General features: G+C 37.6%; 1 protein-coding gene across 3 annotated transcripts in view; it reads left to right on the top strand.

The window, feature by feature from the left end:
• The window catches only part of LOC118268317 (intermembrane lipid transfer protein VPS13B), a 136,378-nt gene that overhangs the window by 61,142 nt on the left and 54,094 nt on the right, over window positions 1-21,142 (top strand). For all 3 annotated transcript variants that reach the window (XR_004783024.2, XM_050704327.1, XM_035582796.2), the window contains exons 30-48: window positions 352-468; window positions 863-926; window positions 8,144-8,289; window positions 8,837-8,951; window positions 9,331-9,377; window positions 10,930-11,062; window positions 11,576-11,673; window positions 11,785-11,970; window positions 12,229-12,365; window positions 12,942-13,074; window positions 13,376-13,526; window positions 13,898-14,008; window positions 15,805-15,915; window positions 16,042-16,195; window positions 16,569-16,687; window positions 17,120-17,210; window positions 17,405-17,618; window positions 17,793-17,973; window positions 20,517-20,656. Coding sequence is in view for 2 of the 3 variants with exons in the window: in XM_050704327.1 (XP_050560284.1) it covers window positions 352-468; window positions 863-926; window positions 8,144-8,289; window positions 8,837-8,951; window positions 9,331-9,377; window positions 10,930-11,062; window positions 11,576-11,673; window positions 11,785-11,970; window positions 12,229-12,365; window positions 12,942-13,074; window positions 13,376-13,526; window positions 13,898-14,008; window positions 15,805-15,915; window positions 16,042-16,195; window positions 16,569-16,687; window positions 17,120-17,210; window positions 17,405-17,618; window positions 17,793-17,973; window positions 20,517-20,656 (2,448 nt within the window). In the remaining variant the exon portion in view is untranslated. The remainder of the gene's footprint in view (window positions 1-351; window positions 469-862; window positions 927-8,143; window positions 8,290-8,836; window positions 8,952-9,330; window positions 9,378-10,929; window positions 11,063-11,575; window positions 11,674-11,784; window positions 11,971-12,228; window positions 12,366-12,941; window positions 13,075-13,375; window positions 13,527-13,897; window positions 14,009-15,804; window positions 15,916-16,041; window positions 16,196-16,568; window positions 16,688-17,119; window positions 17,211-17,404; window positions 17,619-17,792; window positions 17,974-20,516; window positions 20,657-21,142) is intronic.

Genomic DNA, 21,142 nt, shown 5'->3' with positions numbered 1-21,142 from the left:
GGTTTTTTTATTTAACTTGATTGTTACTGAAACTTAATTGAGTGGCTTAATAAAGCCTCTCCCTTTCACCGTAGTAGTACTCGTGCCCGTACATCGGTTCATTAGTTTCGGCCATATAGAAGACACAGAGACGCAAGTTAATTTCATATTTATATATAAGAAAAATCCACTGCTCTCTTTTTTTTTCTCAATCTCTATTACACCTCAATTTAGATTATGGCTGAATCGATTTGCTTGATGTTCGATATGTGCTGAGAGAAGACTTTAGAAAAATTTAAGAAACAAGCAGAAGGTCAATATTTCGGACTCGAGTTCCTTATGGAGATAAATAATAATAGGGCAATGTTCTAGAAATGAAAGAGACGAATGGGTTTGTGGCGTCATCGGCGGGAGGGTGCTGGAGGCTAGGGAGCCTTCGAAAGCAGAAGAGGATGTTCATTTCCTGTCTGTCACCATCACACAAGCACAGTAAGTCTTAATTACGTTGTTATTGCGCACGTAACTAATTGAAGAGGTAACTCGGCTAGGTTCAATCCTTCCTACAGTAACAGTAAAGGTACTGTAGTGGTTTAAGTAAGCCTTCTCTTATTTTGGGCTACTTTAGCATTTAGTTTTTACCCTTTTCACAGCGTCACTGTATCATGGTCTTTGCACCTCAATCTCTAGTAGTAGGACCTTTTTAATATAAATTATCACACAAACTGTAATAATTCTGAAACCTATTTTAATATATTTATTACAATAGGTCGCTTAATCAAATAAATACACCACATTGATTGTGATAGTTTCAGTTTTGAACACCAATTTTAGAGTAGGAGTGCGATACATATATGTAATTATTTATTTGCATTTGTCCTTGAAGGGTTTCTGACCTGCCCGCAAGTTGGAAAGAAGAGCTGAATTCCAAGTTGTTGGAGTCTTCCACGGTAAGTTTCTGTATTTGTTAATAAAACGGTATCGTTTGCGCTCTATTCCATAAAAAGACGGGGACGATAATTGAATATTCCCTACTTTCTATCTTTTATATATTTTTTTTATAAATAAACTACACATGAATCTAATATTAACTCTTCTTGTAAGTTAAACTTACTGTTTTTAGTGAATAATTAAATAGTCAAACGAACTTACCCGTAATTGAAGTTCGACTGTAATTATTCTTGTTGTTGCATTGTCCGAAGATGATTAGGAAAACAGTTGTAGTCTCGGCTTTAGTCCGTGGCGTCACACATAATTTTAAAGATTAAAAGCTTAAATTTCTGAACGCAGCCATGCACATTGGCAACACTGCGTCTGCAACACTAAACTTCATTAAGTTCATAGCCATTTATTGGTTTTACAACATAGGGTTCATGTTTATATTTATATAACATGAAGGATCTGGGTAGGGTGCGACTAATCATCTTCGGACAATGCAACAACAAGTATAATTACAGTCGAACTTCACTTACAGGTAAGTTCGTTTGACTATTTAATTATACTTGTTGTTGCATTGTCCTCTATGATTAGGAAAACAGTTGTAGATGTTCAAAGACCAGTTGTAAAAACAATAAACATTTGTTTAAAAATAACAATCAACAGAGTTATTTTAAAAAAAATATACACTTCTTAATTAAATATATAACTGAACAGTTATATATCTATTAACTGCGTAATTCAAAATAATTCCAAATATCATTCACATTGTTGAAGAAAAGGTTCTAAGAAAACTTTTATTAATTATTGGTCTGTTATGAAAAAACTTGCAAAAAATTGAAGACTCTCCAATCCAAGCAGCCGTTCGTCGTATTTCATCAATACTTCCCCACTTGCTGAAAACTGCTAATGTTGTTGCATGTCGGGTACTGTGTGTTGAAAATACACTAGTGTCAATTCCACTCTCTTCCATGACTCTTTTGACCCAACGGCTCATTGTACTGAAGCACACAGCTTTATATGGCTCCTTTGTAGATACAAACAAGCTAGTACTTTTACAATCACGTAAACCCTTTGTAACTTCTAAATTGTTGGCCACCGCAGTGGCTGGACATACTCCTTTCCTAGCATTAAAGAAAAGGAGCAGTTATAAAAAGTTGACCCTGTTTGGTCCTAAAGTCTTGATCAATCTATCTTATACAAATAGATTGATGAATTGATTAACACAGTCTTGTTTAATCATTATATTAATAATACTAGCGACCCGCCCCAGCTTCGCATGGGTGCAATGGTGATATATTATACCTGTATTAAGGGAGGTAGGGGAGGGATGGGCACTTTTTCACAATTTAATGCATAAAAAGTCAGATTTTGTAGATAATCTACATTTATTGCCACTTCCTATTGCTCCATACTTTTGGCTAGATATCTTATAAAGAACTTTCTTATAATAATAATCAGTCTCCTAATTAGAAGGTAATTAAAAAATTAAGTCAAAAGTGCCCAAGGCTCCCTATGGTAGGGAGATATGGGCACACCCGGTGGGAGGCTTGGGCATGGCCTGTAAAACACTTAACATCTATAATAGACTCCAAAAATATACGTAATAACAACAAAAAAAACATCTTAAATATATCACGACTTATCTTAAATTAGTTATAACCCATAAAGGCTTATATTTATATTTATCAGCTGTTGTTTTTATTTTTGATCCTTTTGATACCTCTTCTATGGCTCGTAATATCAATTTTTTGGGAATTTCTCGTCGTAAACCTTTCTTTTTGAATCTTTCTGTAATTAAAAATATTTCAAATAGTTTAATTAAAGCAGGTAATTATAATTTTCAAAAGACCTCCTATACGCAATATAAAGAAGAGAGCATTGGACATGCCCAAACCTCCCTCACATCCGAATGCCCATTGCTCCCTCTGTACACATTTTCAACACAATTATGGGCATTTTTTTTTGTTTAGGTATTGAAACGTGAATTTTAGTTTAATTTATTAGTTAGTAAATATACAATAAAAATATAATAAAAAATACACATACCTTTCGTTACTTTTCTCTGTATTACGATCCGAATCCACAACAAAATATTTACTTTTACGAGCGCATAATCTTCAAATGTGTTTGTGTTTGACAACTGACGGAAATAACAGACAGTCTATGGATGAACAGTTTTGCCAGACGGTATAGTAAACTACCAAATTAAGAAAAAAGAAAAACCTATGACAGGATCAGAATAAAAGGGGGGTGCCCATGTCTCCCGACTGCCCATCCCTCCCCTACCTCCCCTATACATAAAAACCTTCCTCATGAGTTACTCTATCTATTAAAAAAAACCGCATCAAAATCCGTTGCGTAGTTTTAAAGATTTAAGCGTTCATAGGGACATACAACATGACAGAAAAAGCGACTTTGTTTTATACTATGTAGTGATTAATCAGGGCTATTGTTTGAGCCCTTTAACCCGTGGCCAACGTTAATAAGGTTTTCTTGGTAACAATCTGCAGATAATTCTTTCTCTAGAGTATAATTCTTTTCAATATAATCAAGTACAAAGACATATCCCAAGTATTATTATATTTGGGTTTGGGGGTCTTAATTTAAAAAATCCCTTGAACAATCTTTTGATCTTATGATCGGTATCCAAATGTGGTCCTATAACTAATGATAGAGCTAATCTTACGGAATTCAAACTACCATATGTTACTAACTGTAACTCTTTCATTGAATCACAAAGTATGGTACTGAATAACTTCAGTAATGGTAGGCTTAGTAATGTTTATATTTATGGATTTAAATACTAGCCCATGATACTAATGCACATGCATGCATGATTTGCATGATTCAAAGTATCTTTAGATATTGAATTCATCAAGACAAGAACTGCTTCATCACAAATTCCTAACTCTATGTTTTCCTGATAATGCTTCTACCATCAATACCACTTTCTTGTGAAAGGGGTGTAACAATCTGGAATTATGCAAGATAAGGACTTAGAAGGTTGAAATATAACAGGTTCCTTTAACAATAATCTATTGAAAAGGGGAAACCAAGACTGAGTGACCCAATGGGGCACAACTACTATACCTGTTGCTTTGTCTGTAATTATTTTTTCTAGGGTTTTAAGAACCATAGAGAATGGAGGAGAAAAAATAAATAAAATAAGCTGTATTTAGTCCAAGGAATGGTGAAAGCATCAACTGCAACAGCTCCTGGGTCTGGTTGCCATGACATATAAGTGCAACACCTTGCATTAGTATGTGATGCAAATAAATCAATTGAAGATTTACCAAATTCATCAACAACCTTTGGATTGTTTATATTGCTCAGTTCCCATTTGTAATTCCTATCTTCCTTCTAGACTCAAAAATGCTATCACATTATCTTTAGTGTTTATGTAATTAGCATCAAACAATAGTCTTTTAAAATTCACACCATTGCCAAATATTCTTAGAAATCCTATGTAAAAAATTATATTGAATTCCTCCTAATCTATTTATACATATAGGTTAATGCAGTAATATTATCACTATTTCTTCATTTATAAGCAAACATTTTTAAAACAAAAAAGGCAGCTATTCATTCCAGTGAATTTATGTGAGCCCTAGACTCTTTAATTAGCCTAAAATCTAACTTTGATCATAATTTTATCCAGTAATTCTTTTATTAGCTTGGAAAAAACAATAAAAGAATATATTTCTTTCCTCTTCAGTAATGTTAAGAGTCATATCTATAGTATTGAATAGTAACAATAAAAGTTACAGTTGTAACATCACACTTAACTATTCTCTTTGCTCGGCTAACTATAAATCCTAATGTTTTTAGTAAATTCACAGTTGCTTGTATGTTTTGTATACACTGTTGTTATAACAAATTTGTTTATGTAACATAATAACATAGTTGTTTCATATACTTAAAAAACAAAAAGTCATCTAAATAGATAACTGATATACAACCTCTTTCTCTTAAGAAAACCACCACCGGTTTCATGATTTTTGTGAATGTTGATGGAGCCGTACAAAGGCCCAAGAATAAAACATAAGCATTTAACTGATAGTGTTTTCCTTGAAAAATAAATCTTAAATATTTCTCACTATCCTTGTTGATACTTATCATATAACAAGTATATTTCAGATCTAAGATGACAAGAACATCATCTTTTTGTAAAAAACTTGCACACTGTTCGGTATTTTCCAATTTGAAATACTCAGTTTCAACAAAATTATTTAAGTTCTTTAAACTTAAAACAAAAACGAAAAGTTCCATTGCTCTTTTTAACAAGGAAAATAGGTGACACAACGAATCTTTTTACAGGTTTGCAAGTTTGTATTGCTTTCATAGCAAGTACTTAACTGGTTAATTTCTGCGGTGATCTGTAAAGATTCTAGTTCAGAAAACCTATCATTTTGAGTACAACTCTGGTGTGGTTTACTATGCAAAAAGATTGAATATCCTGCAACCCAACCGAGAATAATTGGGTCTTGAGTTAAACTCTGGTGTGGTTTATCACACAAAGGGGTTGAATATCCTGCAACCTAACTGAGAATAATTGGATCCTGAGTTATAAGTTTCCAATTATTTAAGTGGCAGTTAAGTCTACTCACCTGTTGGTTCATTTGCGTTGAGGTTGACTCCTCTTGCTCTCCCTGGTCCTGACTGCTGCTGGTGTTCTGGGTGACGGCCCCCCCTCTTTTTAGCATCTGCCTGAGGAGGACCCCGCCAGTTTAAAGCTTTATTATTATTTATTTTAGGAGTACCTGTCTGAGGCACCCATGTACTTCGCTTTGTAGTGAACCTTTTTGTTTCAGCCACCTCAGTTCTTGACCAGATCTTTTGACTGATCTTGCTGTTCTGATTTCTTCTCCTAGATCTTCACCAAATAGATAGATTTCTGTTCCAGATTGCAATAGAAAATCTTTCACATTTTTATTTATAACTGATAACAGGAGGGACTTACGTCCCTTTCTATCTAAATTTATAGTCACAGAGTAGGATTGGAGCATCATTCAGTATTTTAATGATATCCATCTATGTCCTTAATTATCTCTTATGCACATTTGAAGACATGAACCCAGACATGCCAAGGCTGTTGAGGTTTGTTTCTGTTTTGTTTGTATCATTTGGTCACACTTCTGGGATTATTAATCATTGATTGTAGTGCTTACCTCCGGGTTTACCAAAAGAGGCACCATTAATTTCATGTTGGAGAACGGTGGGTTTTCATCTTCAACCTTTTCCTTTTCTTCTTTAGATAAGTCTCTTTTCAGTATGCCATTCCCCCAATCACCTTTGTGCTATTTGTTTGTGTAACTCTCCTCCTACTCTCACCAGCTGTGACTTCACACCTTATATGTCTATTACCTGAGGATCCAACATCTCTTCATGTGGTAAGGCTTCAGGTAATTCTCATAAAGATTCTATATTTTCCACATTTACATCTTGTTGTACATGTATCGTTTTGTTGAGCATTGCTCAATTCTATGCATTCATTATCCGGAGGGACATTTTCAATGTCTTCCTCCATGTAGTGTGATAATGTTAATGGTGTCTTTCCAGTTTCTGGAAGTAAAACACAATGCAAGCTGTGCTTATGGTACAGCATGTGGCTTATGGTACAGCATGTGGCTTTCGCTACATCACAATATAACCATGTAAGTTCCCGCAGAACTTCCCTTGAAGGTTATATAAAAACTCAACCGCGTGTGCTCCCACAGAACACCCCTGTTAATTACCGAAGTAATTGTTGACCTATTGTAGCTACTAATAGGGTTGAAATTAAACCATTATTTAGGCTTGAACTGCTGGTTTCGTATATTTGAACTATTTTATCTCAACATGGTCACACGACCTCATTGGATTGACCTATTTGGTCGCCACACGACATTATGACAATACGACGACACGACGACCTCTATGACAACTAAATTGCCTCTTATGTGAATCGATGTAACGAAACCATAGCTCGCTTTTAATTGCGGCAACGCCATCTAGTTGTGAAATGTGAACTAAAATAAATTAATATAAATAATATGGTTTCGTTACTTCTTGTTAGATTTTGGTCTTCAACACCCCAGAGGTTGATTATTTGATAACTTAGCAAGACTCAACCGCGTGTGCTCCCACAGAACACCCCAGAGGTTGATTATTTGATCACTTAGCCATTGTAGACCACGTATGCCCCCGCAGGACGTCCCACAGGTCAGGCCAGTTCTTGCTAGAAAATAGCCGGCCCTGTAAATGCTCGTGCGTTTCCTTGTACATAAGTACCTATCGCGCATGTAGCAAAATGTCGCCGCGTCCTTTAGGTACATACACATGCAAAGCGCAAGACGCACAGGCACAAAAGTAAAAACACACGTTCTTTAAACGGTGTAGCGTTAAATGTTTTGCTGCATAGCGAAGCTATAAACTTTGTTGCAAACTTGCAAAAGATGAAAGGCCGGCCATTTTCATACCATCATCGCTCGAATCGGAGCTCAAAAGTTCCTACTATAAGCTTTTCAAGTTTCTTCAATTTCTCCAGCAGTTTAGATCTTGACTCCGACTTTATCTTTCCCATATTACAGTTTTAGAAACACTTATTTTAACTAAAAATTTGGAAAAACGTGACGCCGTTACGTGACATAAAATCCGAATGAAGTTTAGTGTTGCAGACGCAGTGTTGCCAATGTGCATGGCTGCGTTCAGAAATTTAAGCTTTTAATCTTTAAAATTATGTGTGACGCCACGGACTAAAGCCGAGACTACAACTGTTTTCCTAATCATAGAGGACAATGCAACAACAAGTAAAATAAGAAGAGCTGAACAAGGGGCCGTGTTCAGCTCTTCTTTAAAAAATATCAAGTATTGAATTGAAAGATTGTATACGAGTATAACTCCAATATCCAATCTTTGGAATGCTTAAGAGTAGGCTCGCGGACATAACTAAACGCGGGGTTTCTAATTTAACTACTGATGCCATCTAGAGAGAGAAAAGCGACATTAAACAGCGGCAGCGCCATCTAGGAAACTAAAGGGAAACTGTATTACAAGGGGGTATTTTATATTGTTTAAGTTTTATGAAATAAATATTTCAATTTGTTTAAAGCTGTGTTGTTTAATAATTTAATTATTACTTTATTAAAATTAAATGTTTATTCTATGTATTGTATTGCGGCTTTATAATGTTAGGAACCAAAGAACGAACTCCGAGCCTGAACCTCTTTGTGTTGTTTATTTGTTGCAGGCCCTGGGCACGACGTGGGAGGTGTTCGCCACTCTGGCCCCGTTAGAGGCATTAGTACAGCCGAGTGTTATAGACAACAGCATTACTTTGATCAGCGAGCTGGCACCAATAGCATTTTGTCCCTTAAGGGCGGAGACTGAGAGCAGGTACCTGCTCTACTTTTATTACACGTTGCTTTGGTTTCCCGAACGGATAGGTAGAAATGTAGTCATCTAACACGGCTAAATACAGCTCATATTGTATGGGTTAATTTTATTACTATAAACCGGGCTCAATACCACTCTCCGTGCTACTGTAAATCCGAAACTGGAAACTGTAGGTATTTCTATGATAACTATCGTGAGACATAATAATTAACTAAAAGTCGTGGTTATCTCACGAGTTAACCATGACTTTTAGTTAATTCATGAATAAAACGTGTATTATTCATGAAGATAAGCTCTACTGGTTTTGGGTCACAGAGGGGCTCTTCATCATGAGCAGCGTGCGCAGACGCGACGACGGCGTTTATTTTATGGAATGATGCCTTACAGCGGTGTTTGGTTTACTTGTTTAGTATAGGTATGGCAATGCACTCATGATACTTGTATTTGTGGAACTGTGTAATTTAGGTTATAGTAGGCTTACCATGCCATGCCGATATTGGTTCATATATAAAAATATATGTCTTGTATATATGTTGTGTATTTACAGACTGTCGGATTGGCAATGGCCGTACATCTATCTGATTGCCGGCGGCATTAGACTTGTCGTTGCCGGCGAGGATGTGGGCAAAGAGAAACCCTTTGATGACACCATCATTATTTATGTGAGTATCGATATTCTACTAATACTACAATACGAAAGTTTGTTAGGATATACTTTTGTATGTATGTATTAGGTTTGTTACTCTTTTAAGAAAAGTTAGACAGTTAGTCATGGGGACTATAATGGGGGGGGGGGGATAGTTAGTAGATTATAGTATAGATATAATCATAGTTAGTTAGTTAGCTAGTAGATTATATTGGAAAAAGCTAGTTATACCATTCCAGATGACTTGAAGTAGGCATAATATGTAGTATGTCGTCTTCCATCCTCATCATAGATATTCATCCTTCGACATGCAAATTCAACCCCAGGTTCAAGCAACGACTAATTTTATCTTTATCCACGAATAAAATGTAAATGTAATAAAATTAAAATTTCAGATCGGTGCGATAAATATTACTCCGCATCCAGACAATCCCATCTGCCGGTATGTATAAAATCATAAGCAATACTATATGAAATGAAATGAAATTTTTGAAATGAAATGAAATTTATTCGAAATTCGTACACAAAAAGAGTTACATACATTTCACGTTCAAGTAACATTTACCTTATAATAGTATAATCATAGCCTTAAGATAATCTATTACTACAATTATATTAAATTACAAATACAAATGGTGGTAAGGGGACGTCCATTAATCACGTGAGACTCAATTAGGGGAGGGGGGGTTCGACAAAAATCACGAAACATCACAAGAGGGGACGGGGGGCTTTATAAAATATCACGTGTATTTATTTTTTCACCGAACGCGTGTTTTTTAGACCTTAAAACGGGGTGTAGTGTAGGATTTTTCATTTCCCCATATAATAAATTATGATTATGCATTTCTGAACTTAAACCAATTTAGATGATATTTTTAGGTACTTGTATTACCTACAAAATCTTAACCCACTCATACTTATTTTCTGTATTAAAAAAATACACGTGATGTTGGTTGGGGGTGGGGGGGGGTTAATCTAAAATCTCACCACATATCACCAAGGGGGGGGGGGGTCAATTACTGACGGTCGGCGTGAATGAATGACTGACGGCGTGAATGACTGACTGACGGTGTGAATGACTGACTGACGGCGTAGATTAGTGATTGACGGCGTGAATGACTGACTGACGGTGTGAATGGGCAACTGACTTACTGACTGAATGAAGGACTGACTGACTAACTGATTTACCGACTAGGCACAGCCGAATCTACTGGTGTAGGGTAGCACTAAGAGAGAATTCTTGGAAATTAGCTGGATTTGAAATGTCTATGAAGCTGAAATTATTTTTCTGTTGGCGGTGGGCAGGTAATAAGGTCACTAACCTGTAGTATTTCTTCTTTTGATAACTTGGCGACGACTGTATAGTATTTGTAATCATCTCCTTGTTTCTGCGGTGCTACTACTGCTTCAAATTGCGTAAACCACAGTCTTGGTTGATCTTTCCAAAATTCCGGAATGCGGGATAAGGTGGCGGTTCCAGCTGCTATCTCCAAAACTTCTTGCTGGTTGCTGCTTGATTTACAGGATGGATTCATGCTGGCTGTTCTTCGTCGGAAAACACAATTGTTTTGCCACTCGGGGTCACCAATTTGCCAGTGGTTGGCAAGGGAGTAATTGAGACACGAGATGGTTTTGGTCTGATTTATTTGGTACACAGTAAAGGCTTATATACTATGTTATACGTGCTATCATATGCACATTAATTAATCAGTAATCCTGTCTATGCTTGCCCTATCTTTATACGTGATAATATTTTATGTGCGATATAGTCGTTACACTTAGCATGTCTTGGGGAGTGTAGAAAAGTTTTAAGAGAGGATTTTCCTAGTTTCCCTCGAGAACGGGAAAGACTGGAATCATCGACATCAGGCACGATCAATAGAAGCTTATCAGTGCGAATAGCCAGTTTTCATTAATGAGCATTAATCAATTATGATTAACAGCTTTTATTATACAAATTATTAAAATAAGTATTATTAATAATTATATTCAAGGCGAATGGTTAACGCGGCCCCCGATGGTGGCTGGCTAGCAGGCAGTGGTGGGTTCGAGGGCCGGCAGTACGAAGTTATCATCAAAGAAGTCTCCATACAATCTACAAAGTTCAGAGCTATAATGCTCGCCGAGGTAAGCGGTTTTTTATTACAACTGCATTAGGAGTCTCAAGGTGGTAATGGAGTGTTGTCATGTTGGTCTGAGTTTCGTCTGGTCCTAATCCTCTTCATTAAGACCTAAGTTCCGACAGCGCGACTCCCGCTAGTGGAGTGCGTGACGTCACGTCGTATGCCGTACCCTCGTGTCTTAGATTAATGCGACGATCTCTCGCTACTGACTGTTTTATGGTATGCCGTCGTATATTTCTGTCGTTCCAAAATATCATGTCGTCCAAAGACGGAACGGAAAGTGGAAGATCACAACTCTTCTACTTCTTTAACCATTTAAGTCTGGAGACTCCGCTACCAAGGGGGATTAGGGGGAGATCTACGCACTTTGGAACCCGCTTTATAGTCCTCTGCGCTGCGCTGCCTAAATGGCATTAGTCCTACCAGACAGGGTTTCTTTACGAATTTTAGTAGATTTTCATATACAACATCAGTTATATTGATGAAGGCTCATTACTTTGATTGTATTTATCAACAGACGGTCTTAGACAACACAAAAGGCATAACTAATGAGAACCCTGCGCTAAAATGGAGCCTACGTACGAAGATACCACAAATCGTTCCCATATTACACTCGTGAGTATTTCACATATTATACCTTTACTCGTATCAATAAATGTGAATATTATTTCTACTTTAATTGTGTATAATGTAAATTGTTTTAACTCTATATAATGCTACTTGCAGTGTCGAGCTTAGCTGTGTGCTAGCTCCGGCTATGTACATCGGCGGCATGTTGGCCTGCGGTCCAGCTGTCGAGCTGAATCTGGTGTCGGACTGCAGTATAGAGATCAGTGTGGATCAGGTCGTTCTCTTCAAAAACCTACACCAAGAATTCGTCTATGACATCGCCTTGGAACAGGAAAGGAGTTGGTTCGTAGTTTTTTACAAAGAATAATCTAATTTTTATTGATTCTCTCTCAAACTGAACTGCGCGAAAGTTTGTCTTGACTTGGCCCCTTTTGGGCGACCCCTCTATCTGTATGATCGCAGTTTTAGGACATAACCTGGTCTATACTTAACCGCCAGCGAAATACATCATGCATTACATGCAAGTTCTCTGATTTTGAAAGATCACTTACAATTGAGCATTTTAGATTAATTGTAACTGTCAATTGTTTAAATTTTAAGGATGGGCGGCCTTTTCGGTCGTACCCGGAAGTCAGTGGACAAGGAGAGCATCTGCCCGTACGCGAACATCATATCCAGCCAGCTCAACTTCGCACCTATGGTCCTCGACGAACCTGTTATCCTAGAGAACATCCTAAGTAATATTTGGTTTTCAATTTCCTCCTCCTTGAAGTACAATAATGTCTTGTGTTAACAGAAAGCATAAGTCACACACTATCCCTCAGTTTCTAAAAGGCTTATCAATAGGGGCCATCTATTAATTACGTCACACGGTAATGGGGGGGAGGGAGGGGGGGGGGGGTCTAAGAAGTATGACTTTGTGTGACAAGGGGACGGGGGGTCTTAAATTTCGTGACGTTACAATTTAACTATAATAATAATCTAACTGTTAAAACACGAACTTGAAACTATTATGTAAAAACTCAAAAAAATCTACATGTAAAATTGAAACTATTATCTAACAACTCAAAAAATTCTAGATGTAAATGTATAAAATGTGGCGTCACACTAGGGAAGGGGGGTTTTACAAATGTGACCAATTGTAACAAGGACGGGGGAGAGGGTCAAAAATCAAGAAATTCGTGTGACGTAATTTATGGATGGCCTCATTACCATGATGATCGAATTCAATTACTTATAGGTACATATATACTACGTTTTAAATGCGAAGACTATCTATCTCACAGCTGTATCGTATATCTTTATGTTTCCAGCGATTAAACCGTCCACTGAAACCTGTCACACGACTTACGACTCTGGCGTGGAGACCACAGCCTCCTCCTCTAAGACCAAGATGACTGAAGAGGAGCACGTCAAAAAGTCCGTCTCCGTTGCCTTTGTAGAAACGTGAGTCATGTGTTCCTACTGTTTTTGGCTTCTTATAGGCTTCTTTATACGTGGAGAGTCATGGTTCGGCGCGAATGAGGCAGCTTGACCGGATTGAAACCAGTTTGTGTACCGTCCTATCCCATAAAAAGGCTACAGCAGATTACATTACCAATCGTGCTAAAAATTTTAACGGTTTCATGAACTAATCTTACGCTACCAATACTTAGTCGATTTAAGTTCGTCTCAAAACAATCATAATATGGTTTTAAAGCTCTCCCTCACTAGTCAAGTTTTATGCAATTATCACGGTTATTCTCAGGGAGGATGCGGCGAATTTTCTGGAAGTGTTCGTGACGATGGGCGTCGTGGACCTCTCGCTGTACGTGGCAGATGACGGCAGCCCCGAGGTGATAGATCTCAAACCACCCTCCGTTAAAATGGTGGTGCCCGAAACACCGACCCCAAAACAGGTAAAGCGTTGTATAATGTATTTATGTTACACTAGCAACCATTAAAATGTAACCTGCATGTTATTTCAGATTGGGATCTATCTCACAGTCACAATTCAATTAATATTTGTTTAATACGGAACACAAGTTAAAGTAATGTAATTCATCCATTTTACTACAATTTTAGGGGCATCCATTAATCACTTAAGGTTTTGTAAGCATTTTCTGTCCCCCTCCCCCCTCTTTGGTGATATGTGGTGAAGTGTGGAGATTCTAACAAAAGAGGAAGCCCATTGTTCAACAATGGACTATGAAGGGCTGTAGATGTGATATGTGTGTCTCTATGTCTGTATTTACAGCTTTATAATAAGAAAATCGTACATTGGTTGTAGGAGGTTGAAAAAGAAGATGATGAAAAGAATCTCGTGTCACCAGTGCACAGTCGCAGTATCACCGAGATGATGCGAGACGTGGACATCGGAGCGACGATGCTTCACACGCAGGTAACTTTTTTTTACAGAATAAGCTGGTAAACGAGTCGGTTCACCTGATGGTAAACAATCGCCGCCCATGGACACTTGAAACACCAGAGGCGTTACAACTTTACAAGTGCGTTGCAGGCTTTTTGGAGGGTTAGGAATTTAAGGATTATCGGGGGTTAGGAAGATTGGGAAGGGGGAATTGCTAACATCATACTTCTGTTATGTATCTATACTTTATTTATACATACACTAGCGGACCCGACAAGCGTTGTCCTGTCTACACGTATTTAATTTGAACAACTACTAATAAATTAAAAATTAATTAAAATTAAAAAAAAAAAATTAAAAATAACATTGTCCAGCGGACAAAATTGTGAATCTAAACCATATTCCAACCTTGAACACACACAAAAAATTTCATCAAAATCGGTCCAGTCGTTTAAAGAAGTTCAGTGACATACACACTTACAGAAGAATTATACATATGTAACAAGATAATCTCTCGCCTGTCTCACTGAGTTTCTGTGATTGGTCGTAAATTTACCGTATGACGTCGGAAATTGATAAATGACAATGCCAGAATCTTTATAGAGCTTTGCCCCACCAAAAACATATAGTGTACAGGCATGCCAAATGTAGCATTCTATGTCTGCTCTATTAGTGATAACTAAAAATATGATTAAAAGCCTTTAGACCTTGCGGTAGGTTAGTTACCAGTTTAGGTTAATTGCAGTTATAATGGTAGAAATAATTAAATTAAGTGCTTTATATTATTACAATGCTATCATAGGGTGTTTAGCTATGAAAGGTAGGAATGTCATCGCCAATATCACCTTTAGTAATCCTACTTTTAATTCATTATGGATATAACAACGCACGCACGCCAGTGACGCTTCGTTACATCTAATCACTAACGTTCAAACACAAAATAATAATTAGAATATGCATTCATTATAATATATATTATAAAAAAAATAATTATTATTAAATATACAATGTGATAGGGGCGAGACTTCTAACCCGTTAAGGCTGAGTTCTACACCTAATTTTATCGACAAAAGTCGGGAGTCGAAATGGTCGAATCCCTCCCCTAAAAGTTATGGCTATTTTAATATTTTTTTTACTTTTTTTGATATCAAAGGTTGTATGCGTCGTAGAAACAAAAAAATGTCAACAAACGGTAGCTAATAACCTTGGCTAACTAATTCATTACTTTTTTCATATGTTTGATAATGTTTTGGTGAGAAAAAACGCACGCATTTGTGAATTATTTTTACCGAAAAAATCACTATTTTTCAATATTTTCAATTAGGGGTTCAACCCCATATTATGTTTTTTGTCGATAAAATTAGATGTAGTACTCAGCCTTAACGGGTTATAATTATTATTAAATATATATTAAAAAAATATATTATTAAAACCAAATTCATATTAAAATCCGTACACATTACATTAATAAATCTTTTTTTTATTGAATGACTCGTTTTGTTCCTTGTGCAAGCGTACTACAGGAAATAGGCTTTGGGTTTTTTAAATTCTTTTTATTTCCTAATTTTTATTCGCACCTTTATCAGAATAATAATTAAGTAACCAAGGGACTTATTTTCATTGCATAATTTTGATTAATTTACATTTCTTGTACAATGATGAAATTAAGTGGGGTAGGATCTGGCATTGTCATTTACGAAAATGTGGACGTAAAATATTACAATTTATCTCCCGTTTAGAATCCTACGAAAGTTTATAAACTTCATAGTAAATTTATAAACTTACGGATCTTGTTATTTTCCGGTGACATATACATGATTTACTTACAGCATGAGAAGACTCAAGCGCGAGAGTACGAGGGCAATGTGCCGCTCATCCAAGCCACGCTGTTCCAGCCGAACGTTTACTACTGGAAGAGGAAAACGCAGAAGACTTTACAGGTAATTCTGGCCAATATTTTTACAGTAATATGTGCTACTAGTAATAATAATGGCGTTTGGAAATTTCTTTTTAACCTTGCGTCTGCGCAAAACTGCCTTAAACATGACATTTATCTTCTACAACAGCTATCGTTGTTCAACGCGGGCGTAGCACTGGGTATGACAGACGTGCAAGGACATTGGAACTCCGTGTTGCTGTCCACTGCGAAGGGCGTGGTTGACCCGGTGACTGAAATCCCCCCCGCACTCGCCACCTTCAAGGTCGTGGCTCCTATAGGCAGTAAGTGAACATACGTTACTATTCTACGTTTTTAGGGTTGTGTTTATTGTGTAGTGATGACTGAGTAGAATACATTTGTCCACCACTCCTCTTTCCGTGAGTATCGTAAAAGATGACAGAGGAATCACAAATTTAACAGAGACCGGCCCGCAGCGTTCTCTATTTGAACAACATCTTAAACTTCCATCTCTAACGTTGTGAGCTAACCGGCGTTTTGGCGGGTCGTACAAAGGCCTCCGACTGGAAAAAGCAGGGAGAAGTCATTGGATGATTTTCACCCCTTAAAATGGGGGGGGGGGCTTATGTGCTGGTTGTTGATGAAAAATGTGCGATAATAATACCAGAAACTTACAATACCAATGTATGTGTGTAGGCATGTCGGGTGGGTCCGGTGCGAGTACGCGAGGTTCCATCCGCTTGGACATCGAGCGGCCCGTGCAGCTCGAAGTGAGCACCGACAACCTCAGGAGGTTGCGAGATATAGTGTCGCTTGTAAGTATACTAAATTTATTATTTACTAGTTTCTGCTCGCGGTTTCGATCGCGTTACCGTTGAATAAAATATACATTATGTGTTATTTCAGACCATTATAGGCCTATATGCCTGATCCAAATTTCATCTTGATATCTTCAGTCGTTTTGTGACATTGAGTAACAAAAATTCACACAAATTCACAAATTTTGCAATTATAGTATTAGCAAGGCTACTAGTACTTTATTGCTTTTAATACTATATGGTCGCAAGTGCGACGCTCCTCATTAAGACCGGGCTATTTTCTCGGGATCGAAAATAAAATGCGCTTGCGCATTCTTATATATTTATACTCTATATTTGTAAAAAGTGGCTGTTTTAATATTATAAACAGCTACTCCAATATTATTTATAGGCTAGATGTACTTTTAATGCAATGCGTTTTGTTTCCAGGTGGCTTCGAATCTAAACACCCGGTCTCCGCTACCACAACCTTTACCACATCCTGACATACCATTACTATACGAAGTTAAAAAGAAATTTTGTAAGTTGCCACTTAATACAAATTTATACTGCACGACGTTTTACTGATAGCAACCCACATCATTTTTAGTCCGGTCAAAATCTACGAAATTATTTCATAGACGTTAGAAAATTGGCATAGACGTTCATCATTATAAACAAAATGTCAAAATGATTAAATGCATCTCATATGAATACCATTAATTTTATCACCAGTATCGGCTGGCATGGAGAGTGTAACGATCCAGACGAGCCAGATCTCAGCGTGTGGATTTGAGGGGATAGTGGGCTGGGACAGCTTCTCCCTGCAGATCTCAGCCAGTACTCGTCCCGAGAGAATGAACGCGCGCGGACTCGTCACCGCTCTGCTGGTGGCGGCCGGCCCGCCTGCGGACCGGCGACATGTCATCCTGCAACCTCTGATGTTGGGGTGCGTATAAAATATGTGTGTATAGTTCTACACTAGACGAGGTTACCAACTCTTTAATCGATTTTCAGGGATCGATGTTTTTGTATTCGATATTTTCCACGTGCATGTTGATGTGTTACATCTACTCCTCTAACTAAAATACCACTGGTAATTATTATCGAATAACTTTTACAGTTTGGAACTAGAAGCTTGTTGGGAAGCATGGCGTCGTGCAGAAGGTTGCCATTCTATGCGGGAACCAACCGTGAGGATTAGTGTGGAGCTCGATGACGTCACTGTGGATCTCCGACCTTCCGAAATGGCCACTGTTCAACGGCTGGAAAGATCTTACAGAGAGCTGGCTAATATTCAAGAGGTAATTATATTTTATGGTGATCTATATAACATCCATCAGCTACCTGTGGCGGTAGGCATCGTCCAGTGCTTATTTCAGGGTTTCAAGTGTTTAGGGGGTTAGGGGGGGGGGAGGGCGCAGTGTTTTAGGCGCCGCCACACAGTGCGTAATTTCCATAATCTAAAGGGACAAAAGTATTGAACCCAAACTGTACAAAGGAGAAGGGAACTTCTCCATACATTCCTGGGCCCAGGTGTGAACTGAATCAAACTAGCCTTATTTGTAAGAGGATATAATAACAAGGCCTCACTGAAAATTTAGTAAAATTTGGCTATCCAGGAATCAAGTTATATGTATCTAATGTAGTAAAAGTGAGGTTATATTAACATTGCAGTTATTTGTGTTTTTTACGAAATACTTTTTAATAGTTTTGGTTGTGTTATGGTTTTAAGCATGGAGCGTGTATTACGTGTCGAAAATCTGACACGTTTGGCTCTCCAGCGCCCCGAACAGTCGCTACAGTCGAAGACAAGTTTTTACATTCAATATTCTGCACTTAGGGCCTATGCACACCACGTTTTTTAAACGCGCCGTCGACGCGCGTTTTGCAAACGCGTGTGTTATCGATAAACACGCGCGTTTGCATCGCTTCCGCATCGCTACACACGCGTGTCTGTATCGCTACACACGCGCGTCGACGGCGCGTTTAAAAACGTGGTGTGCATAGGCCCTTAGAAGCAGTAGGCACTAACCTTTTAAAAACTAAAAAAGAGACAGGAGGATATATAAATAAAACACCAATATTAGTATAAAATATGTATTATTCATCTTCAATAATTAGGAGAATGTCATCTAAGAATTGTGTCCCTACACAATTCTCGGTCGGGGTACGTATATTTTCTTGGTGTCTTTCCCAACTGACGAATAACTGATAAAATCGCCTCATCTTCCAAGACTCTTCTGCCAATAGAGTTACTGCGACCAGTCGCAATGGTACAATTTACACAGCGATCCATGTCGTCAATATCCGATTGATAGGCTTAAACAGTTGTTCAAAATAGAGAGTCAGGTAATTTAGAGATGCAAGATCCGTCAAAAGTTCTTTATAAAGCCGAGGTTGTGGGGTTAAACAATAAAACATGGAAAATACGTGCGCACTCAGAACGAAACACAACGAACGAGTGTCATCTGTCAATCGGTGACTGACTGATGTCAGACAAAAGTGTTGCTTCAAGGCATTATTTAAATCACAGAGTCCGTATACGCATACATAAATGCTTAAATAATCATTCATGTTTTATAACTTAATTTAAGTTTTCTCGCTTCCCAGATAGAAACAAGGTACTATATATATTTTGTGATTTCCTTTAGAAAAATATGACGGCTTTTTCATATACATTTCAACTAGTTAACAGCTGGGCCCAAAAGTCCCCTTCTCCTTTACTACGAGATAAAATGTATTGAATGAAATTTAAAGTCATTGTCAAAGTTTCAGACATATTGTAACCATATTATTAACATATAACACAGCATATATTTAAATATATGTATAAAAAAACTAAAAAAATAAAATAATATCAAAACTTCAAATCAGAAGTACCATGAAGACCTTAAACAGGAAGAAATTCAGTCAGAATACTGAAATTCTTCAAAGTCGCTATTAGTATCAGAATCTGAATTTTCTGACTGAATTTCTTCGTGTTCAATGTCAAGAGCACTCATTTGTAAAAGTTCACAGACTTCAGGAGTTATTTGGCTACATCTAGTTTTGGGAGCAGCACGTAAGCTTGCAATGTAGGGGTCTGATGTAATTAGTAACCGATTTATTAAGTCTGTGTTCGTGTCCACTCTTTTTACGAGATATTTGTGAAGGCAAACTGAAAATAAAAAAGTTATAAGAATTTCGCAAATATTCGCAACAACAGAACGTTATTCCTGTAGCTAACAAATAGTTCTTTCAAAAAAAATATGTATAATAAGGGATCGGTATGATTCGGTATAATAAACTAAAACTCAACAACAAATTGATTGAGTAATATTTCTACTAAAAATAATCTCCCTTTAGTAAAATGGCGCTCATGATAAAATTTCAAGACAGATTAAAACAAATTCATATTCAAACTTACCTCAATACTTCGGAGAAAACAATAAAAACTCACAATAGCTAATAGCGCACATAAACACAGTGTATTCAACGAGTAAACTCAGCCGAATAACGCATCTCTTGAGCGCTTGGTCGACACAACTCAAGTAGCCGGCCGTTCTAATCCTTATTTTTATTGTGTGTTATTGGTAAATAACTTTTAGGGACACGTAATATGGTTTATTTTCTTTAAATATAAATGACTATTTTACCATACAGCATACTTGGGTTGCTGGGGCTCCTCGCAACACCTCCGGCGGGGAGGACCCCGCTGATACTAGTTTGTTTGTTCAACATAGTATACCCATTGTTACGGCTATGTTTTAATAATTATTCCCAACTGCTCTAACACATGTGACCGAATGTTTTAATTATTTATATTATCTGATGACTAATTATTATTGCACATTTACTCCTGCAGGTGCCAGCTAACGTGAGCTTGAGCATGTATCCTTCAGCAGAGTCGGCGACGCATCGCGGTGTGTTCGTAACTTCTCAGTCTTCCATGCACTCGGCTCCGGAGACTGAACCCTGTGACCATTTCTACAAAGATGATCTTAGGTAAGTACTCTTTATTACTCTATCTATCACGCCATCCATTAATTACGTCACATGTTAAGGGGGAGGGACGGGGTCGACGAAGTGTGACATTATGTGACGAGTGGGTGGAAGGGGTCTTAAATTTTGTGACGTCACATTTCAATTATTGAAAAACTCATGTCTAGTTATGTTAATTTTATTAAAAAAAATATTGAAATAAAACAAATTTCGGAAATGAAATAAAAAAAAATATATAAAATTTGACGTCACACTAGGGAAGGGGAGGTCAGGGCGCGATGCCAGAAGACCTCCCCGTGGTGCGCCCTGGGTACATGAGGCAGTTGATTATACTGTTCTTGTAGCTAACTTCTGGACGGGACGGAAAAAGACCGACCGATCCACTGGGGACCTTCTTGCGTATGCCACCCACATTTGGAGCGAGGCCATCGAGAAGCAAGGGGAGGCAATAGCGGTCTCACTCGATATATCGAAGGCCTTTGACAGGGT

The sequence above is a fragment of the Spodoptera frugiperda genome, chromosome 25 (assembly GCF_023101765.2).
Source record: "Spodoptera frugiperda isolate SF20-4 chromosome 25, AGI-APGP_CSIRO_Sfru_2.0, whole genome shotgun sequence".
In the NCBI taxonomy this organism is placed as follows: domain Eukaryota; kingdom Metazoa; phylum Arthropoda; class Insecta; order Lepidoptera; family Noctuidae; genus Spodoptera; species Spodoptera frugiperda.
The sequence above is the reverse complement of the archived record's forward strand: the minus strand, read 5'-3'. Positions and strand labels throughout refer to the sequence as shown.